At 41.5% G+C, this 19139-nt stretch overlaps 1 protein-coding gene across 8 annotated transcripts in view; it reads left to right on the top strand.

Annotated features, from left to right (window-relative positions):
• The window catches only part of asph (aspartate beta-hydroxylase), a 36330-nt gene extending 23312 nt beyond the window's left edge, over positions 1–13018 (top strand). For 6 of the 8 annotated variants that reach the window (XM_080440266.1, XM_080440268.1, XM_080440265.1 and 3 more), the window contains 7 exons: positions 2203–2271; positions 2921–2991; positions 3413–3526; positions 5011–5605; positions 7004–7051; positions 7228–7257; positions 9176–13018. In XM_080440266.1, the coding sequence (XP_080296392.1) occupies positions 2203–2271; positions 2921–2991; positions 3413–3526; positions 5011–5605; positions 7004–7051; positions 7228–7257; positions 9176–9183 (935 nt within the window). In that variant the 3' untranslated portion in view covers positions 9184–13018. Of the gene's footprint in view, positions 1–2202; positions 2272–2920; positions 2992–3412; positions 3531–5010; positions 5606–7003; positions 7052–7227; positions 7258–9175 lie in introns of all 8 variants that reach the window. The other 2 variants (XM_080440264.1, XM_080440263.1) reach the window with 2 other exon arrangements.
• The last annotated feature ends 6121 nt before the right edge of the window (positions 13019–19139 follow it).

Genomic DNA, 19139 nt, shown 5'->3' with positions numbered 1-19139 from the left:
TTAGGACCACGGTGGACTGTATTCATAAATAAATTAAACCCTCTAAAAGTAAACACAAGGTTTAAAGGTCCATTTAAACATCCATTTAAACAAAGGCTATTTACAGTGATCTTATACAGTATATGCATGCATATGGACACTTCGTGGGGGTGTACATTATCCATTCTACAGTGCAGCTATCTTGGTCCTTAGTTAAATATTACATGCAGAGTACATTTTGACAGGTAAAGTACTGCCTACATGTCACGGGTATTTCTCTGTGTTGGCTAACAGTGACCAGTTATTGTGCAACAGTGCAGCATATGGCACTTGCAAAGTTTGGTTTGTGGGTGTTGTAAAACAACTGCTAGCTTAATGTATTTTTGGCCTTTGTTCTGGCTGTGTAACCCACTGATGATTTATGACTAAACACCAGTTAGACTGTTATTACTGCCACTATTGGTCATCTGCTTAAATGATTGGACGTTGTAGTATCATCTTCCCTATTTCAATTCAAGGAACCTTTTAATAAAAATGGGTAAAAAAACACATACATTTTAAGATTTAATTGGCATCTATTAGTGATGTCGATAAAGCAATGATTACAATGATGATATAGCGGTTATAAATCCCGCCACTAATGGAAAAGCAAAGGACAGTTGTTGATTTATAGGACAAAATTCCTCTAATTGATTGATTCTTACTCATGATTCTAATTGAAGTGGTGGGCTAATGCAAGCTTGTAGAGCTGCCCTCCCGCACACCACTAGCCTACAAATGCAAATTTTGCACACATCAGTTACCAAATGAGCTCTGGAGTGGGTCCAGTCTATTAGTGTCTTAAAATGGATGTGGAAAGGGTCCTTGTCATCCTAAATGTCAGCTTGGTGGAAATGTAACTATCCATCAGTCGCCGAAGTCCTTCAGATGAAAAACCTCACAACTTTAGCCCATTAAAACCGGGAAAGTATCTGTCATTTAATTTTCGATTTTAGCGTTGGCAATTAAAAAATAGATGTACAAGCTCAGAGCGCGTCACTTTGTGCCGTGCTGCGAGCTTGTACATCTGCTATTTTTTTACTTTTTAAAACTTTAAACATTTTTAGTGGTGCCAGCCGCTCTACATTTGACCGTGTCTGTGTGTCCGTCCGTCCGTATGTTTGCGGACGGCAAAGATGCAACACATGCGGCACTTCAAGAAATGCGCGCGCACACACACCAGCACTGCACACGTGTGCACACACACGTAACATGCAGACTTGCGAGGCGCACCGTTGCAACACATGTGCCACTTAAAGACATGCACACATGTACAAGCCAGCACTGCACACGTGCGCGGGCGCACACAAACACACAGGCACTCGCGCGCGTAACATGCAGACCTGCGAAGCTCTCCGTTGCAACACATGCGCCACTTAAAGACATGCACACACAAGCCAGCACTGCACACGTGCAAGCCAGGACTGTACACATGCACGTGCATACATACACACGCACGCACGCACACGTAAAATGCAGACCTGCGAGGCACACCGTTGCAACACATGCGCCACTTAAAAGACATGCACACACACAAGCCAGCACTGCACATGTGCAAGCCAGGACTGTACACGTGCACACGCACACACACACACACACACGTAAAATGCAGACCTGCGAGGCACACCGTTGCAACACATGCGCCACTTAAAGACATGCACACACACAAGCCAGCACTGCACACGTGCAAGCCAGGACTGCACACGTGCGTGCTCGCGCACACACACACATAACATGCAGACCTGCGAGGCGCACCGCAGCTCCGATCCGCACCAAAATTGCCAGGGGTCTGCCATCACAATAGTCACACCAGGGACCACGTGTGGTACCCAGGGGGCCCGCCAGCACTGCACACGCACAAACACACACACCAATTGAATAACCTCATCAAAGGCACCGCTTCCTTCACACAGGGTGTGATTATTATTATTTTTTTATATCTTGAAAGTGTGAGCACTACTGATTTTAGAAAGCATTTGTAAAATCGGCCTCAGGTTTTAATGGGTTAAATGAACACAGACACACCTCACCCACCCCCAAATGCACACCTCTGCTAGTACGAAAACACAATATCTTTTGTTTGATCACATTCCAGAGGTAACGGCATAAGTAAGTATATTGCTACTACTATGATATCAATTCCTTCACTTCCTGTCTCGTCTGTCTGGTCCTCACCTTTCCTAGAACCTGAGCCATTGTTTGAGGAAGTGATTGAAGCCGCTGTCGCAGAGGAGGAGGCTGCACCCCCGCCAGGTATGTGTGTGTGTGTGCGTGCGCATTTGCAAATATGAAACAAAATGGTGTGAATTCAGTAATGCAACAAATGGCTATTGTTCCGTCTCCCCTTTTAAGTCCTGTCCAGTTAAGAATCATCTAATATATTAATAAGTAGTGTAAAATCACTTCTTCCGTTGGAATGCAAGTTCCTGAAAAATATAATTTAATAGCCATGGCCCCTTTGCTTAAACCGTTGCATGTTTTACAGCACTGGTTCTGAAAGTGGGGTCTGGGGACCCGCAGGGGTCCTTGAGGGGATTCCCAGCAAAATGAGGAACAGTTTAAACACTTAAGCCCTATTATATCTACAAGCTCACAAAGTGTTGCGACGCGTTGTGAGATTGTAGATCTAGTATTTTGAAGAATCTTGCAAATTTCTGAATAGTTTTGAAACATTTTAACAACAAATCTTCTCTTATGGGGGTCCATGTCATTAAACCTTTTCAAATGGTGGTCCATACCATTCCATTCACAGAGCTTCTGTAGGTGCCTTTGTTTTCTCCCTTACATACCTCTGTCTGTCTCTCAAACCCCCCCGTTTCCCCTCTCGCTCACTTCTCTCCCCCTACTAACAGTTCACTGTTCACTCATGTTCAAATGTTCAAACTGTCTGTCTCTCTTCTAGAACCTGAGCCCGAGGTTGAGGAGGAACCCGAACCTGAACCCGAACCTGAGGCCGAGCCAGAACCCGAGGAGGTTAGTAGAGAGGAGTGGGGCTGGGTTCTGTTTCTGAGGCCCATCCCCAGTCGCAGAATGGAATGTTGTAGAATAAAGCGATACATGTAGATCTGTGGTAGCAATGTGGATTTACCACTGCAATCTTTAACCGGTCTGCAACATGTAAAGTATAAATGCCAAAACCATGAATTGTTCTTTGTATCAATTGTGTTTAAAAAAACAAAACATACTTAGCCACATTAAAAAACGAAATTATGGACGCAAGTTAGGTCTTTATATTTTACTATGCAATGCATTATGCAGCCTCTGCCATGTTGTATAACACCTAGCATCAGTTATGTCATTAGACAGAAACAGAAACCTCAGTTGTTGAAATGGCCTATTTGTTTTAGATTGGGTGTGGAAAAGCATACATTAATTATTAATCTAATATGTCCAGATTATTGAGGAGGAGCCAGAGGTGCTGGAGGAGGAGACCGTGGAGGACGTGCCTGTAGAGGAGGCTCCTGTGGTCGAGGCTGAGCCCGAGGTCGTTGAAGAGGCAGTGGAGGAGGTGTGTGAATCAGAATCGACTTTAATATTGTCGCACTATTACAGTGTCAAAGAGGGGGTGAAATTATTTTTTGGTGCAAGCTCTCAACGTTTGCACTTTCAGGAAGTGTTAGAATAGGGAAGGAGAATGGAGAAGAAAGAAACAAGTCAACTAACCGGAAGGCACAGTCAAATCAAATATACAAATGCACAATAAAAACATATAAATATATATATATATATATTAGCAGATAGATAAATAGCACTGTACGGAAGGCAGAAATAACATATTCCAGCATAGTATCATATGCATGGTTAAAGAAATGAAAAACAGAGCATCAGGTACTGCTGGTGTTTCAGTGGGGTGTGGTTTACATCATGTTCCCACTTGAGCAAGTGCCCATGTAAAACAAGATGGGTAGGTAGCTAGCAGTGTGCTTTTTGTATAACTTAATGTTAGCAGACTGATTGTTTACTGGTTGACACAACTAGTGGTGGACTGGCACTAAGTACAATTACTTGAGTACTGTACTCATGGCATCATTGAAGCTGAGGCATTTGCAATCTTTTTTTCTTTTTTTTGTTACAGTAGGCTACTATTATAACGATCATTTATATGGTTCAAACATTCCTTTAGATTTCATAGATCATACTCCAGAACCTCACACAGCCCCTTTCCCCTATAGTAATTGGTTTCTTTTAAAAGTTATGCAACAGCTGGCACTCAATGCTGGAGGAGATTTGGCTACAGCTTGACAGTGTGTTTGTTACTGAAGAGGTTAGTAGAGCATCAACCCCTTTTTCTAACGTGTGAAAATTAAATGCAGTTAGTGATGCACAGTTTAATTGCAATTGAGAAATATAAGCGTAGTTTGCTTTTGCTTTGCAAGCTAGTTGGCTAGTAGCAGGCAGCTGATGTTAGTAGCTAGACATCCCACGATCTGTTGCTTAGCCTTCTGGCTTGCTAGCTTGTAACTTGTGACAGCATATCATCCCATTTAATATTGGTAAAAGCGAGATGACTGAACCGTATGGCAATCTTGAGACATCCTTGGAACGAGCCGTCATCTGATATGTCTAATGTGAAAAATAGGCGTTAGGATCATGTTTATCTCTCAACCGACAAGAGTTCCCATGACCATGGCAAGGGCAGAAGTTGGTCCAACAGACCAATGAAAATGTAAGACAACCAATGATGAACGTTGGCGACCTTTGGGTTAGTAGGTACGAGACACTGTCAGACGACACACATTTTTATCCTTTTTCACTTGATGTTAATCAGGCGACACTGTTGATACACTTTTACTTATGAAACAGCCCATTAGCGTACCTCAAATTGGCTCTTGGCCAGTGGAAGTGGGTACTAACCCGTGGCAAATTACTTGAAAAGATGTTTAGCATATTTGTACGTTTTAGTGGGCCCTTGCTGCTTTGATTGCCAAGGAGTTGTAAGGAGGAAATGGACAGAATTTCTAATCTATATCCTACAACATTGATTTGATTCAGGCTGCACCAGTTGAGGAGGCGCCAGCAGCAGAGGAGGAGGAGGAGCCTGCGGCAGCTGTGGAGGAGGAGGAAGAGGTTGCAGAGGAGCCTTTGGCGGCCGTAGAGGAGGAAGCCGCTACTTTGGAGGAGGCCGTTGAGGAGGCCGTTGAGGAGGCCGTTGAGGAGGCCGTCAAGCAGGCCTTCCAGGAGGCCGTTGAGGAGGCCGTTGAGGAGGCAGTCGAGGAGGCAGTCGAGGAGGCAGTCGAGGAGGCAGTCGAGGAGGCAGTCGAGGAGGCAGTCGAGGAGGCAGTCGAGGAAGCAGTCGAGGAGGCCGCGCCTTCAGAAGAAGCAGTTGAGGAGGCCGCTGTAGAAGAAGAGGCTGCCCCTTCAGAAGAAGCCGTTGAGGAGGCAGTAGAGGAGGATGCTCCTTCAGAAGAGGCCGTGGAGGAGGCCGCCGTAGAGGAGGCTGAGGAAACGGTCGAGGAAGCTGTTGAGGAGGAAGCTGTTGAGGAGGAGGCTGCACCAGAAGTTGAGGAGGAGGCTGCCCCAGAAGTTGAGGAGGAGGCTGCTCCCTCAGAAGCTTTTGAAGAGGAGGCTGTTGAGGAGCCAGTAGAAGGTGAGAGGCAGCGTAGTAAAGCTCCATGTGGAACAAGAACCTGTGGTACACCTGAATAGGTTCAAGGGTTTCCATTGTCGCTTGCACTTAAAATACAGAGATCAGAGACTTTGTCACTTGGATGTACAAGTACACTCATTGTGAAAAATCCTACTGTAGGCAGTGAAATACTCAGAGAATCCTCAGTGTTAAATAAAATACAACTCTGTGTTAACTAAAATAAAAATTCAATAAGAATATGTCGTCATACAAGGAAAATGGCACACAAAAAACAGTGGTAGTGATGTAGCCAATCAGGATACTCTAAATCAGGGTTAGGCAACCTTCTTGAGTGGCATGAAGTGCCAAGTTTTCATTTTCATGATAGTCAGTGTGCCATATCAACATTAAGTTTAATTATGACACCACATCAAAATGTAATACGTCCATCTGATTTTTGATTGACCTTTATTTTTTATCAGGATGTAATGATCATTAGACTCAGCGCAATAACCCATTTATCTCCCAGACTCCCTCCCCAATCAGAGTTGGGCGTTTGAATGTAGAATTATGTGCAGTATGTAATTTTTATATAGATGTGAGGGGACTTAATTTAACTGACTAAACCTTTTTTGTATATTAATTTTAAAAGAAAAAACCTCTCTCTCACACTTATGACTGTGTGCCAGTGATCACCCTCCTGTTGGCACCCGTGCCTAAAGCCCACTCCACACCAATGATTCGTCATGCAACGCCTTGCAACATGCAACTACTTGCAACCACTATCCCCAATGGCAGTTGTAAGGAGTTGCATTGGTGCGGTTGACCTTAAAACTGTTTTGTTGCAAGGAGTTACGACTAGTTGCATTGGCGCGGTTTGGCCTTAAGGTTGCCTACCCCCTGCTCTAAATCATGCACCTGTAGAAGTGTCACAGAATCCTGCAGTCCACATCGAACCTCTTCACCCTGCAGTCCCATTGGTGTCAATGGGGGCATCATGTGCTCCCTAGGGGTTGGGTTCCGGAACCGGAGGAACCAGAATCTGTTCCATCCCATTTGGAACCGTTTCTGGAACTGGTTTTCTCATGCTGTCAGTGGGTTCTCAAACGCTTTAATTTCAAGGACCACCATAAGTCTTGAGAGTGTACAAATGGAGCCATAAGGGTCCATTTGGTGACGCCCATTTGTACAGTTGCATACCTGTAAGTGTCCATTTGAACCCCCTCCAGTAACCCAGAGGATCCATGGATCTCACTTTGAGAACCACTACAATAATGTTTGCAATACTGTGTATATGATTGAATTTATGTTCATAAAAAACTTTCATGTATTCCAAAGAAAAAGAAAAGCCTACATTCAGCAGCATGTGTAGCAGGTGTGTGGTTTAAACCTGTTTCTTTTTTTGTTCTACATTCACAGCAGAGACCGAAACTGTAGAAGATGAGGTAGAGGAGACCCCAGAGGCAGGTGGGTAACATACAAAACCCACCCACAATATAGTACTGTAACAATGCCCCATATATACAGTTATATTTGTGAGGGTATTGAGCAAAACATCTAATTTTAATCGTGTTTTTCTGTGTGTGTTTCTGTCAATGTGTGTGTGTGTGTGTGTGTGTGTGTGTGTGTGTGTGCACGCAAAGCAGAGGAACAGTATCAGGATGAGCCAACAGGTAATTGTTGTTTTTTTGTCCCATTTATAATGCTGCAGTGAGCAGCTTGCTAAATTATTAATGTATTAACTCACTAAATAAGGGCTTGATTCTCACTGGTGCCACCAACACCAAACACATTATGCATTGACAAGCAACCTTCTACGTTGTGTTATTTGGTGTACATTAAACAGAGTGCATAAGATCTTGGGAAAGCGTGTGTTTTCCATTAAATAGACTAGACTTAGGTAGATGGATGCATCAAGCTGAAAAGGTTCCCATATTGTTCAAGTCCTTTTCATTCCTCATGAAGGGGAGGAAATCAATCAAAACCTTATGGAAAAAGCAGTGAAATGTAATTTCAGGAAGGTGCACCTATTGTTTATGTAACATAGTGACTAGTCTGGGCAAAATCTGTCTTCAATAATTTGGTTATGATTTATGTACATATCCTTTTGAAATTACTTTGTCACGCCTTTGGGGCTTTGAAAACCTTCATATTACATGGGTACATTAGTGTTTTGCAATAAAGATTGCCAGCTGTTAAAGTCTACATGTCACCGATTGTCAGTCGTACTTTGGCTGCATTTACTCAGCAGCAGAAGATCTAATCTTATGATAGCTAAATAAACAGACTGGTTAGATTGCATATGGCTTCTATGTGTTCGGACAGGCAGGAGAAGACCTCTTGGTCTGTGTGTGTGACCTAGCTGTGTTCAGTGGAAACCGCTATCTCTGATAAGATGTACCCACCTTTGAAACCTCTGGCTGCTAGATCATACCATGTAGTTTAACATGTTCATTCTGCACAACACATCCATGCACCCTCTAGTCTTGACGTGGACTTCACTGGCCTCCGCCTACAGGCAGGAGTAGGAAGCTGTCAGCAGTTAACATGCCCTGAGCACGTGTGTGCTAAGGCTGACGTGTTCTTCTTAACATGCGTGTCATTCACACCCGCCCCAGTGCAATGAAAAGGCTCTCTGTGAAGGGAGATTTTCACAAGTTCCTTTTATGGAACTTGTTCAATAACATGTTAACACATGGTAACTTATAGAACCTTTTCAACAATATGTTAAAACATGGTGACTTAAATAATAAGTATATTACTTAAGACTTTAATCCTTTTTTAAATATATTTATTTTATTCATTCAGGTAACACAATTGCAGACAATCTTTAAAGTATACTACATTAATACATACTATTGTGAATACTGCAAAGATACCAGTACCACGTGGCACATTTTTGGTTCAGTTTGGGTTTGTTTTTTTACACCACACGTGCATTTGAATGACAAGACATGCAATTGACATGCAATTATGCTGTGAATTGTATGTTGGGGCACCTCTTGAGGCACCACTGTTGAGGCATATTGGTCAGTTTAATGTAGCCATCTACAGTCCCCAGCAACCAAATAATAAATGCTAAGTAATGCATTAATTGTTCAGTTTGTGTAAGCAAAAAGAAGCCATAGCTGATCCTGTCTGCTGAAACCAAAGCAGTTGCATCCCTCTAGTGGTGGAGTGGTGAACTGTCATTCTCGGTGGCTTCTGCCAGTGGTGGTCCTGCAGCCTGGTCCCTATTTAATGGCAATTAGTTGTTGTTATAAATTTGACCCCAGCCAGTATCCCTATTGAAGACTATGACTTTCCTTATGAATGTATTAACTGTACTAAATTAAGGCCTTGATTCCCACTGGTGCCACCGATACTAAACACTTTGTGCATTGAAAATTTTCAGCAATTGTTCTTTAAAACTAGCAAACCTTCTGCATTGTCTTATTGGTTGTATTAAACTGAGTGACTAAGGTCTTGGGAAAGCGTGTGTTTTCCATTAAATAGATTAAGCAGTTAGTTGTTGTTCAGCCAAGAAATGCATTTGACCCCAGCCAGTAGTCCTATCACTAAATGCTATCATCATGTTTGTGTTTTCCATAGAAACGTAGAGCCTGCAGTCATTGCGGTGACGGAGCAAGTACCCACCGGCATCGCACCATCACCCCCTGAGTGAGCTCAGAGCGATGCGCCTCCACCTCCAGTGAAGCGGCAGTGGTCATGACAACAGCCGTCTCTCCCTCCCTCTGTTTTCACACCCATTCTCTATGAAAAATACCCCCCCCCCCCCCCCCCACACACACACACACCTTTTCTTTTCTAGTGTACGTTTGTCAGAGTGATGGATTGTTTGCTTTATGAATAACATGACTTTTTGTTTCCCTATCGTTTTTTTTCTTCAAAATCCTTCCCCCAACTGTTTTTAAATTTTGTTTAATTTAGTTTGGATTTTATATCTTTTAGTTTGTGGAAATGGATCATTCATTCTAATTTTCTTTCCCTCTGCTATTCCTTTTAGGTGGTATAGAAATGTATTGTCTTTCGCCACATACTCAGGCCATGGAATCTCTATATGCTGTACTTCTATGGTCATTACCAGACTCTTGTATCTAAAAGAGTTGCAAAATTCAGCCAGGAATGTCTAAAATGCCTCCAGTAAAATTTTCCTCCTTTTATTCTAAGTTCTAAACTTTGTTGCAAGGTAATGTTAGTCTAGACACGTGCTCGCTGAGCTGGTATTGTAGTTTGTTGCCAAGCAATGTATGGCTATTGAACATTGTATTAGGAAAACACTGGCGGGAACTTTTTGGGCACTTCCAGTGGTAGAACTCTTTCAGATAGAAGGTTACGGGTCAGTGAGGTTAACACGCTGGTTTCCTCTCTTTTTCCTGTGTAAACCCAGCTAGAAGGTGCAAAAATGTTGCTTCACTGCCTTCTCGTCACGTTTGTAATGGCCTAAGAATCACAACTCAACTGGAGCTTCCATTACAAACCCAGACATTCTGCTCAGAACTTCATAGAGTGGTTCCACTCAGGGCTATGGTTTCCAACACCATCTTGATGCTGAAATGATTTGAATTGTTATTGCAACTCACTAAGCAGACGTCATATAGATGTTGGTAATGAAGTTGAGGGAAGAGACTATTTTCTTGGCCATTACCCATGCATTAGATATGATTTTAGGAAACTTTGGCGTGAAAATGTTCTGTTTAGTTCTGGTTCCAGTGTTGTAGATAGTATGCGACGCTGGTGTGATATCTTGCGACTGCAATTTACTTATCAGTATAAGTTGACTCCAACCTCCACAAGGAAGGAGCCACGTGCTAGCATGTAGATGCAGAGGGAAAGCAGACTGTGACTTCAGTACGCGTTTTCCCACTTTCACACCAGTTTGTACATGTAATATGTACTCTGAGAGCAATGTGGGAGGCTGCTTCGTAGACATATCTCTTTGCAAATCAGTCCCTTCTATGAGCTGTAGATTTCATCTCTTTGACGTTTTTAGAGATTCAATCCTTTTCCTTTTTAACTTCTGCGTTCCAACCTCATACTTCTCAGTACCTCTGCCATAGCTCTATAGAACCTCCTCCAACTGTCCTAGAAGCTTCTCTGTATAAGTGTGCTGTAGAACTCCAGCTGTCCCAACTGGGTTTATATAATTCCATTAACAGTGACCAGGGCCACATAACTAGCTTTCTGTGTGAAGTTTCATGTCTAAACTTTGCATACTTTGACTTTGTAAGATATGATTTCTCACACTTGTACTGTGATGTAATGGAAGCCATTGCCTGTGCACCACTGTCCCACTATGGTTTTAAAGTCCCTTTTCAAGCACACCAGCAATATTAGTCTTTCGTATTCACTCCTAGCTAACTGACTGACGTGGCAGCCGTACTTGGTTAACCCTACGCTTGTTGGCCATTGGTAAGCTAAAATTACCCACATTTACAGAAAACATGGCCTTTAACCCCAAGTCATCCAGTTCTGATCTATTGCATTGCTGGTTCAACGTGGAAAAACTGTCCGATATGGCTCAGAGAGTTGAGCATCTCATGGTCCTTTCCTGTCGAACCCAGCCATAACTTCTGAACCGTTACTGTAGGCCTGCTGCTTAATTATCCCGTTGGTCAGTTCTAAATGGTCATGAATACACGTATAACTAACATTCACCACTTGGACTGTTTTACTATTGCTGTTGTTGTTTTGTTGTCAGGGTTGTTTTAACGTTGAGGGTGAAGCTGCACTGGCTTGTTCTTTCCACTCAAAAAGAGAAAGGGATAGGCATATTTTCTTCTTTCTCCGAAGGAAACTCAGTGACGTGTTTTGTTTTATAGTTTGTGTTCCCTTTCCTCTTTGTGGATTCTATTTTTTTTTATATATATATATGTGATTTCTGCTTTTAATCTTTTCCATGGTAGCAGGCTCCCAGGATGCCCTAACATCTTAGCACGAACATCATCCTTGGCACCAACATCTTGGCTCAATTAAACAATGGACACAACAGAGTTAGCCTTTGGAGAGCCAAGAGATGCTCGGCTCTGTTCGATGAACAGATAAACATGAGGTTTCCTGATCCTTCATAAATACAGCTAAAGCGTTTGTTCTGCAATGAATAGAGGATGATCTTACTGCTAAGATGGCTTTGGCAAAAGGGCCTAATGTTCTCTATAGTGTGGTTCTATTGGGGGACCGGACAGGCTGCACAAATAGAGTTGTGATACTGTAGGTATTTTCTGCAACACAAAACTACTTCAAGGGATGGAACACAAAGGGGTTGGGGTCAGTTCACAGTTGGATAATTTAGTCTGTGTGTTTTATTAGTTGAATATATGGAACCTTTTTTTTTATTTCAAAAGGTTCCTTGATCTTTTTTGAATGTTTTTAAAGAATACATTCTGAACATGCAGCTTTCTCTTGATCATCATAACCCTGTTGTATAGCAACCATTTTGCATCTCCCCTAATGAGCTTGTTTCGGGAGGCAGAATTGTTAACATGGAGTTAACCCAGTGAGATGAATTGCCCCCAGTCCCCCCACGCAACAAATGGTTATTTCTATGGATGTGACACATTCCAGTGGTGTGCAGTAGATTTATTAAGTAAGATTACTGTCCTTTTTCTAAAACACTACTAGTCGCTATTTTCTACTCCCTAACTCTTTCTATGTCAATGTGAATTTTAGAACCTTGTTAATTTTACAGATTACAGCCTTTACAAAGAAGAAATCTTCTAGATTTTTTGTTTTTTTTTAAAGGAAGAACTAAGGTTTCGCGGAGAAAAAAAACATTTTAGAAGAGAACTTTTTTTTTCCTGAAAATTCTTTAAAAGAAGTTCTTTTATTTTCAAAGCCATATACTGTGCTGTTGGTGACAGGCAGTTTTTTATTTCTTGCGGCTGTGCTAATTTGTTGTGTAAGAAGAAAGAATACATACAACATAACTAGCAATAAAATAAGATCAAAACAACCACACCACAACCTGTACAGACAGGTGTTTTTTTTTTGTTTTTTTTTTGTTATTAATGAGGTTCATCTTTGAACAGAAGTCGTTTACATGCTGTAAAGGGCCATGATACAGGGGCAATTTTGCTTCCAAAGGAGATGACGGTTAACCAACATACAGAATGTCATAAAACTTCTAAAAAATGTCTCGGGCAAGAATAGTTGGCTTGGTAACTAAATTAATGTGGATTGGCTGTGGTCAGTGGCCAATGGGGGAGGAAGTCATTTGAAAGTGCCGTTTTTCTTTTTCTTTGTTGCTACAAGCTACCCATCTCCAGAGCGTCACAATGTTGACTATGTATCATGGCCTTAAGGTCTACAGGCATATTGCAGGTGATTAAATTATTATGAAATGGTAATATGGATTCTGTGGAGGAGATTTGGACCGTCACAGTTCTCTGTAAATGTTCTGTTCTGTGAGCTGCAATAAAGGTTTGGGACAACACGGCAATGACTCCAGCCATTTCTTTCCTTCTAGGACACCAGTGTTCAATATTTGAATATTGAACAGTGTAATATCCATAAGACGCAAAGATGAAGAGTGCACGGCAAAACAAATGAACCCATAAGGGTCATCTTACCATAAGGATGAGATGGAACTCATAAACTGCCGCAAATGTCATTTTGAAATCCACTGTATAAAGTTGTCTGTGGCGGCTACGCAGATATAGTCTAGTAGGGGAGATGGGTCCCCCTACCCTGCATACGTTTTTACATTTCTTCTTGTTGCCAACTAATGTCCCATGGGGATAATTTTTAACCATTTCTTACACCTAACTGAAAAAGGTGGGACTTTAACTATTGAAGTAAACAACATGCAGACAAATGAACACATTTTTCCATACAATTATGACCCAGGGAATTCAATAAAATGGTAATTATTCTGATTCAAGCATAACTTGACCCTATTTACTGTAGGAACAAAAACTACACAACTAGTGGAAAATGTTTAAATCACATCTATATTTCTCTATTCACTAATTACTTTGGGTGGACTTTTTTTCTTAATCTATAAGTGTGTATTTTAAGATTCTGCCAGATACCAGGCTGAAAGAATGTCCCATGGGCTTCATTTGAATCCTTTCTTACACCTGTCCAGAACCTGAACATTTGAACTAAGCAACATAGAGGGACAAATGAACACATTTCTTTCCCACACAATTCTGACCCAAGGAATTATTTTCGGTGGTTATTAAGATTCAAGCAGACCTTACCTCTATTTCAGAGGGAATAAAACTACTGCAAAACACAAGTAGAAAATATTCAGATCACTTTTATTTATGTTTTACTTAATACTAGTGCATCTGACAATATATATTAGAGATTGTTGTTGGAAATAATTTGAACAAGATTGTCTCCATGTAAGTACAATAGAAAGCACCGTAGAACAGTGGTTCCCAAACTGGGGGTCCCCAAATTATTTCTGGGGGTCCCCAGATGATTAGCTTAATGTCCAACATTGTTTTCTCACTCAACAGTAAACAACCAACACAGTGTAAGTGTATACAGGGTATCTGCACACTTCTAAAGTTGCAATTTAATGACTTTTCAGACCTTTTTAATTGTCAAATATTACGTAAGAAAGACGCAAAAATGCTCGTCAGAGTGGGGGGGGGGGTCCCTAGTTCAAATATGAACTAGGGACCCCTTTCTGTAGATTCTAATGATGGTGTAGTGCTCTAATCATCAGACTCTCAGCACAGAGATTCCATGTTCAAAACCCAATGCTCTATATCAATGCTGGAGTAATTCAGCTTAACTTTACTAACTGAAGGCTAGCATACAAAATAACGCGTGAACACTAATACAAGCTCTCAGAGTCTGAGCGATAGTGTGGTGGTCTAGTGATTAGACACTCAGCACAGAGATTCCATGTTCAAATCCCTTCAATGTTGGAGTACTTTGGAATTTCATGGCTAAAAAACAAAATAATGCTTCAACAGTACTAAGAGACGTGTCTGTGAGTGCCTCAGAGATGTGGGTAATGGTCTAATAATCGAATGCTCAGCACAGAGGTTCCATGTTCAAATCCCAGCCGTTCTATAGTTCAATGTTGGAATACTTAGATATTTTCAAGGCTAAAACACAAAAGAACAATTCAAAAGCATTAGAAAACACTTGCTGAGGGCCCAAAGGTGCCTTGGCACAATGGTGTGGTGTGCTTTTATCGGTTGCCTTTACTACAGACAGTTCAGGTTCAAGTCCCATGCCATCACGGTACTGGAGGACTATCGGGGGGGAGGTAAACATGGGAGGTCTGAAAAAACCCTGGCCAGCTGATATTTTACAAAATCAAAACAAATAATGGAGTCAATAGTCCAATCTTTGTTCAAAACAAATCAAATCATTCATTAGCACTATGGCCAGCATCAGGAAAGGTAATTCTAATAATATACACAATTTTGAAATGAGTATATTATTACATTTCCATAGGGACATTTCCCCAAGAACATAGAATGCTATCAGTAATATCTACATACACACAGCATAAATATGATATGCCATATTTTTTTGTCATGATATGGTATAGCAAAACATGTCATAAAGTAAATTAATGGAATTCTACACCAGTGGTTGTCAAAGTGGGGGTCCCCAACGACGTTAGTTAATATACTGTCGCATCAAATCTATCGATCTACAAGCTCACAACGCATTGCATCATTTTAGAATAAAATCTGGGGGAAAAGTGACACATTTAAATAGTTTTGAAACATTTTAACAACACAAATCTAACCACGGCCAAATACATTAATTTGGGGGTCCTTAAAATAAAATAAAATGTTTGAGAACCACTTACTGTACTGTAGACTATATCACAAAAAAACACAGAATACTATTATTATATCAGTGGGGGGGGGACTAATTGAGCAAATGTCACACATCAATAAAAATGAAACATGAATAATTATGTTGTCAGAGCCGTTAATAAAGCCTTGCATTGACTTTTTTTCAGCCAGCAGGTGTCATGGCAACAACATGAGACCGAAATCTCTTGTAGTCAAATGTATTTCATTGATTGATTGAATACTTTATTAACAGTTTGCAAATAGATAGTACAGTGGTACGATTATACAAAAAGTCCTAAGGGCTTGTTTCTATTGTGGTCCTGTAACATCAACGTGTTTATGTAGTTACATGCATCAATGTTTAATAAGAAGAAGAAGAAGAAGAGGAATACCAGCCAATTCCCAATTGTTGACATAATTATTTTAGCCTGCTTTACATTATGGTAGTTAATAGCAATCATATCTTTGCTTTATTGGATTAGAGGGAGGGGGGGAGGGGAAGGAATGTATTCTACCATTTGTTAATTCATTTTCAATAATCCCATCAGCAGCAACGAGGTCTGACTTGGGCGTCGTATCGACGTACAGAGGACCGTCGTGTCGACGTCGTTTCAACGTCTTTTTTGAGTCAGACGTCGACGTCGTATATGGACGTTTCTAGTCGGTTGGTTGATTGACGTCTTTCTGATAGTTACAGAGGACCGTCATCTCGACGTCGTTTCAACGTCTTTGTTGAGTCGTTTCAACGTACTTATTGAGTCCGACCGTCGACGTCGTATATGGACGTTTCTGGTCGTTTGGTTGGTGGTGGTTACGGTCGTGTGGACGTCGTATGGACGCCCGTTGCTTGTGGGCAGAGAGAAGTCTGTTGAAAAGAAAATCATATTAACACATTCAAGTTGTCTTTGTGCAACTTGAATTGTGTATTTTTTATTGAAAACTAAAGTTAACTTGGCTTTTCCAAACCTGTAGCCTAAAGTAACTCATGAACACCAGTGATATCGCTTCTCTATGTGATGCCAAAATTAAGGTCATTACTGGTTGGTGACAAAATCCAGCCCTGAAATTTTTAATCGACACCAACACAACAGTTATAAAGAACTCTTAGTTGATTATTTATCTTATCTGTTGACATTGTATAATCATACACTGACTGAGCTGGCAGTGTGCCCAGTAGTAACAGAGAACAGTATGATTCAAAGGTGAATGTTTTACCAACTGAGCTACCCAAGCACACTGGTTACTGGTTTAGTAAACTACATGGATTACTGAGAAATTGTATTCTGTGTTGTAGGCCAGTGGTTCTCAAAGTGGGGTCTGGGGACCCTATGGGTCCTTGAGGGGGTTCCAGGGGGTCCCCAGCGAAATCTGTTATACAGCACCACTATAATTTTACCTTGGATATTCAAAAATAGCAGATGCCCAGATGAACTATAGCAGGACTGGGATTTGAACATGAAACCTCTGTGCTGAGCATTGTATCATTAGTCCACTACACTATCTTTCAGGCACATGCAGTACATGTCTCTTAGTAGTACTATTAAAGCGTTCTTTTGTATTTTAGCCTTGAAAATGCCAAAGTACTCCAACATTGAACAATAGGAGGACAGGGGTTTGAACTTGGAATCTCTGTGCTGAGAGTTTGAGAACTAGATCACTACACTATTACTCAGTCTCTTGTGGCTTATGTCTCTTTGTGTACTTTTGAATGTTAGCCTTCAGTTAGTACATTTTAGTTGAGTTACTCCAGCATTGAACTACAGGAGGAGGATTTGAACATGGACTCTCTGTGTTGAGAGTCTGATGATTAGACCACTACACCGTCACAGTTTGTAAAGTTAAGGTATACTCCAGCACTTTTCTGTAAAAGGCTAGCTGGACAGAGTTCTATCAGAAATAATACCCCACCTTTACCACTCAGGAAATAGGGGGAGGGACGCAGTCCTCCCAATGGTCCTTGATGGCATGGGATTTGAACCTGAGAAATGTCTGTAGTAGAGACAACCGATCAAGCACACAGCACCATTGCGCCAAGGCACGTTTGGCCCCTCGGCAGGTGTCTTCTAATGCCTTTTACTTGTTGAGTTGTTCTTTTGTATTTCAGCCTTGAAAATTCCAACGTACTCCAACATTGAACTATAGGAAGACTGGGACACCATCACTCAATCACTCTCGTCTCAGCAGAGGTCTCTTAGTACTCTTGAAGCATTCTTTTGTATGTTAGCCCTCAGTTAGTGAAGTTGAAATATTCCGGTATTTAAAGCTGCATTATGCAATTTTACTGTTCTACCCTGAATTTGTCTTGTAGTGCTTTTGAATTGTTCTTTTGTGGTTTAGCTGGCAAAACTTCAAAATACCCTGGTATTTGGTTCAACTACGCATCCGTAGCCTGGGATTTGACAATGGAAACTCTCCGCTGAAAGACTGAGTATTACTACACCATTACTCAGACAATTTACTTAGTATTTTTTAGGTGTTTGTTTATACGTTAACATTGAAAAAATCACAACACTTCTGAATTCAACTACAGTAGATCTGGGACTTGAACATGGAAATCCAGTGCTGTGAGTTTGAGCTTTAGTCCACTACACCATCACATCTTTAATTAATAGAAGTTGTCTTCTAGTGCTTTTGAAGTGTTCTTTTGGACTGACAAGCAAAGCCCAGCTTACCAGCTTGGCGTTGCTGGTCATTCGCTGACCAGCTTGACCAGCAGAATCCAGCCTAGCCTGACTGGGTGACCAGCTGCCCAACTATACTGACAAACCAGCAAGACCAGCCTGACCAGTTTGTCCAGCCTGGTAAACCAGCTAAAACCAGAAACCATCATAAGCTGTTTTTTTGCTGTTTTTTCAGCAGGGTTATTCAAGTTCATTTTTCATTACAAAAAAAAACTCATTATGAAAGCATACATTCATGGGTATCATGAAGTGATATATTTTATGTATATACATGTATGTGTTTATCAGATGGCTCCATTTCTGAAGATATTCAAGGCCCCGCCCCAATTGTACCAAATGTCCTGCTTTATCATAGAAAAAGTGAACATATCACCTCAAATTTTGGCACATATCACCTGGGCTGGAAGGAGTTTTGTAATGATGTTGAGCTACAATTTCAGATTTTGACCACTAGATGTCAGTGTAAGCTAAATCATACTAAACTGCCCGATCTGCCCAACTCCATTATGCTGTGTATTTACTGTTTTTTCACGTGGGATTTTGGAATTCCTTCCTGTTTTCTCCAAAACTACAATCAGAACCTAAAAAGTCCTCCGTTTTTAATGTTTTGTCTTGGTAGACTAGCTTCTGCTGCACCTGCATGGCTCTCTTTCCTGCTGCCGTTATCGGCCAGGGTAATCACTCAGCACATTTCATAACAGGGCCCTTATCACGTGGCCCCAGGGAACAGACACACACACACACACTCACACTCACACACACACACACACACACACACACACACACACACACACACACACACACACACACACACACACTGTGTGTGACACACATATGCATGCATGCATACACGCACGCACACGCGCTCGCTCGCGCACACACACACACACACACACACAAGGGAGTTGGATCTCTGCAACACAACACTGCATTTTGTGTGTGTGTGTGTGTGTGTGTGTGTGTGTGTGTGTGTGTGTGTGTGTGTGTGTGTGTGTGTGTGTAATGTGTGTAATGTGTATGTGTGTGTGTGTGTGTGTGTGTGTGTGTGTGTGTGTGTGTGTGTGTGTGTGTGTGTGTGTGTGCGCGCGCGCGCTCGCACAC

This window comes from Gymnoscopelus braueri, assembly GCF_963280865.1.
Source record: "Gymnoscopelus braueri genome assembly, chromosome: 10".
Classification (NCBI taxonomy): Eukaryota; Metazoa; Chordata; class Actinopteri; order Myctophiformes; family Myctophidae; genus Gymnoscopelus; species Gymnoscopelus braueri.
Note: the sequence above shows the minus strand (reverse complement) of the source record. Positions and strands in the feature narration are given on the sequence as shown.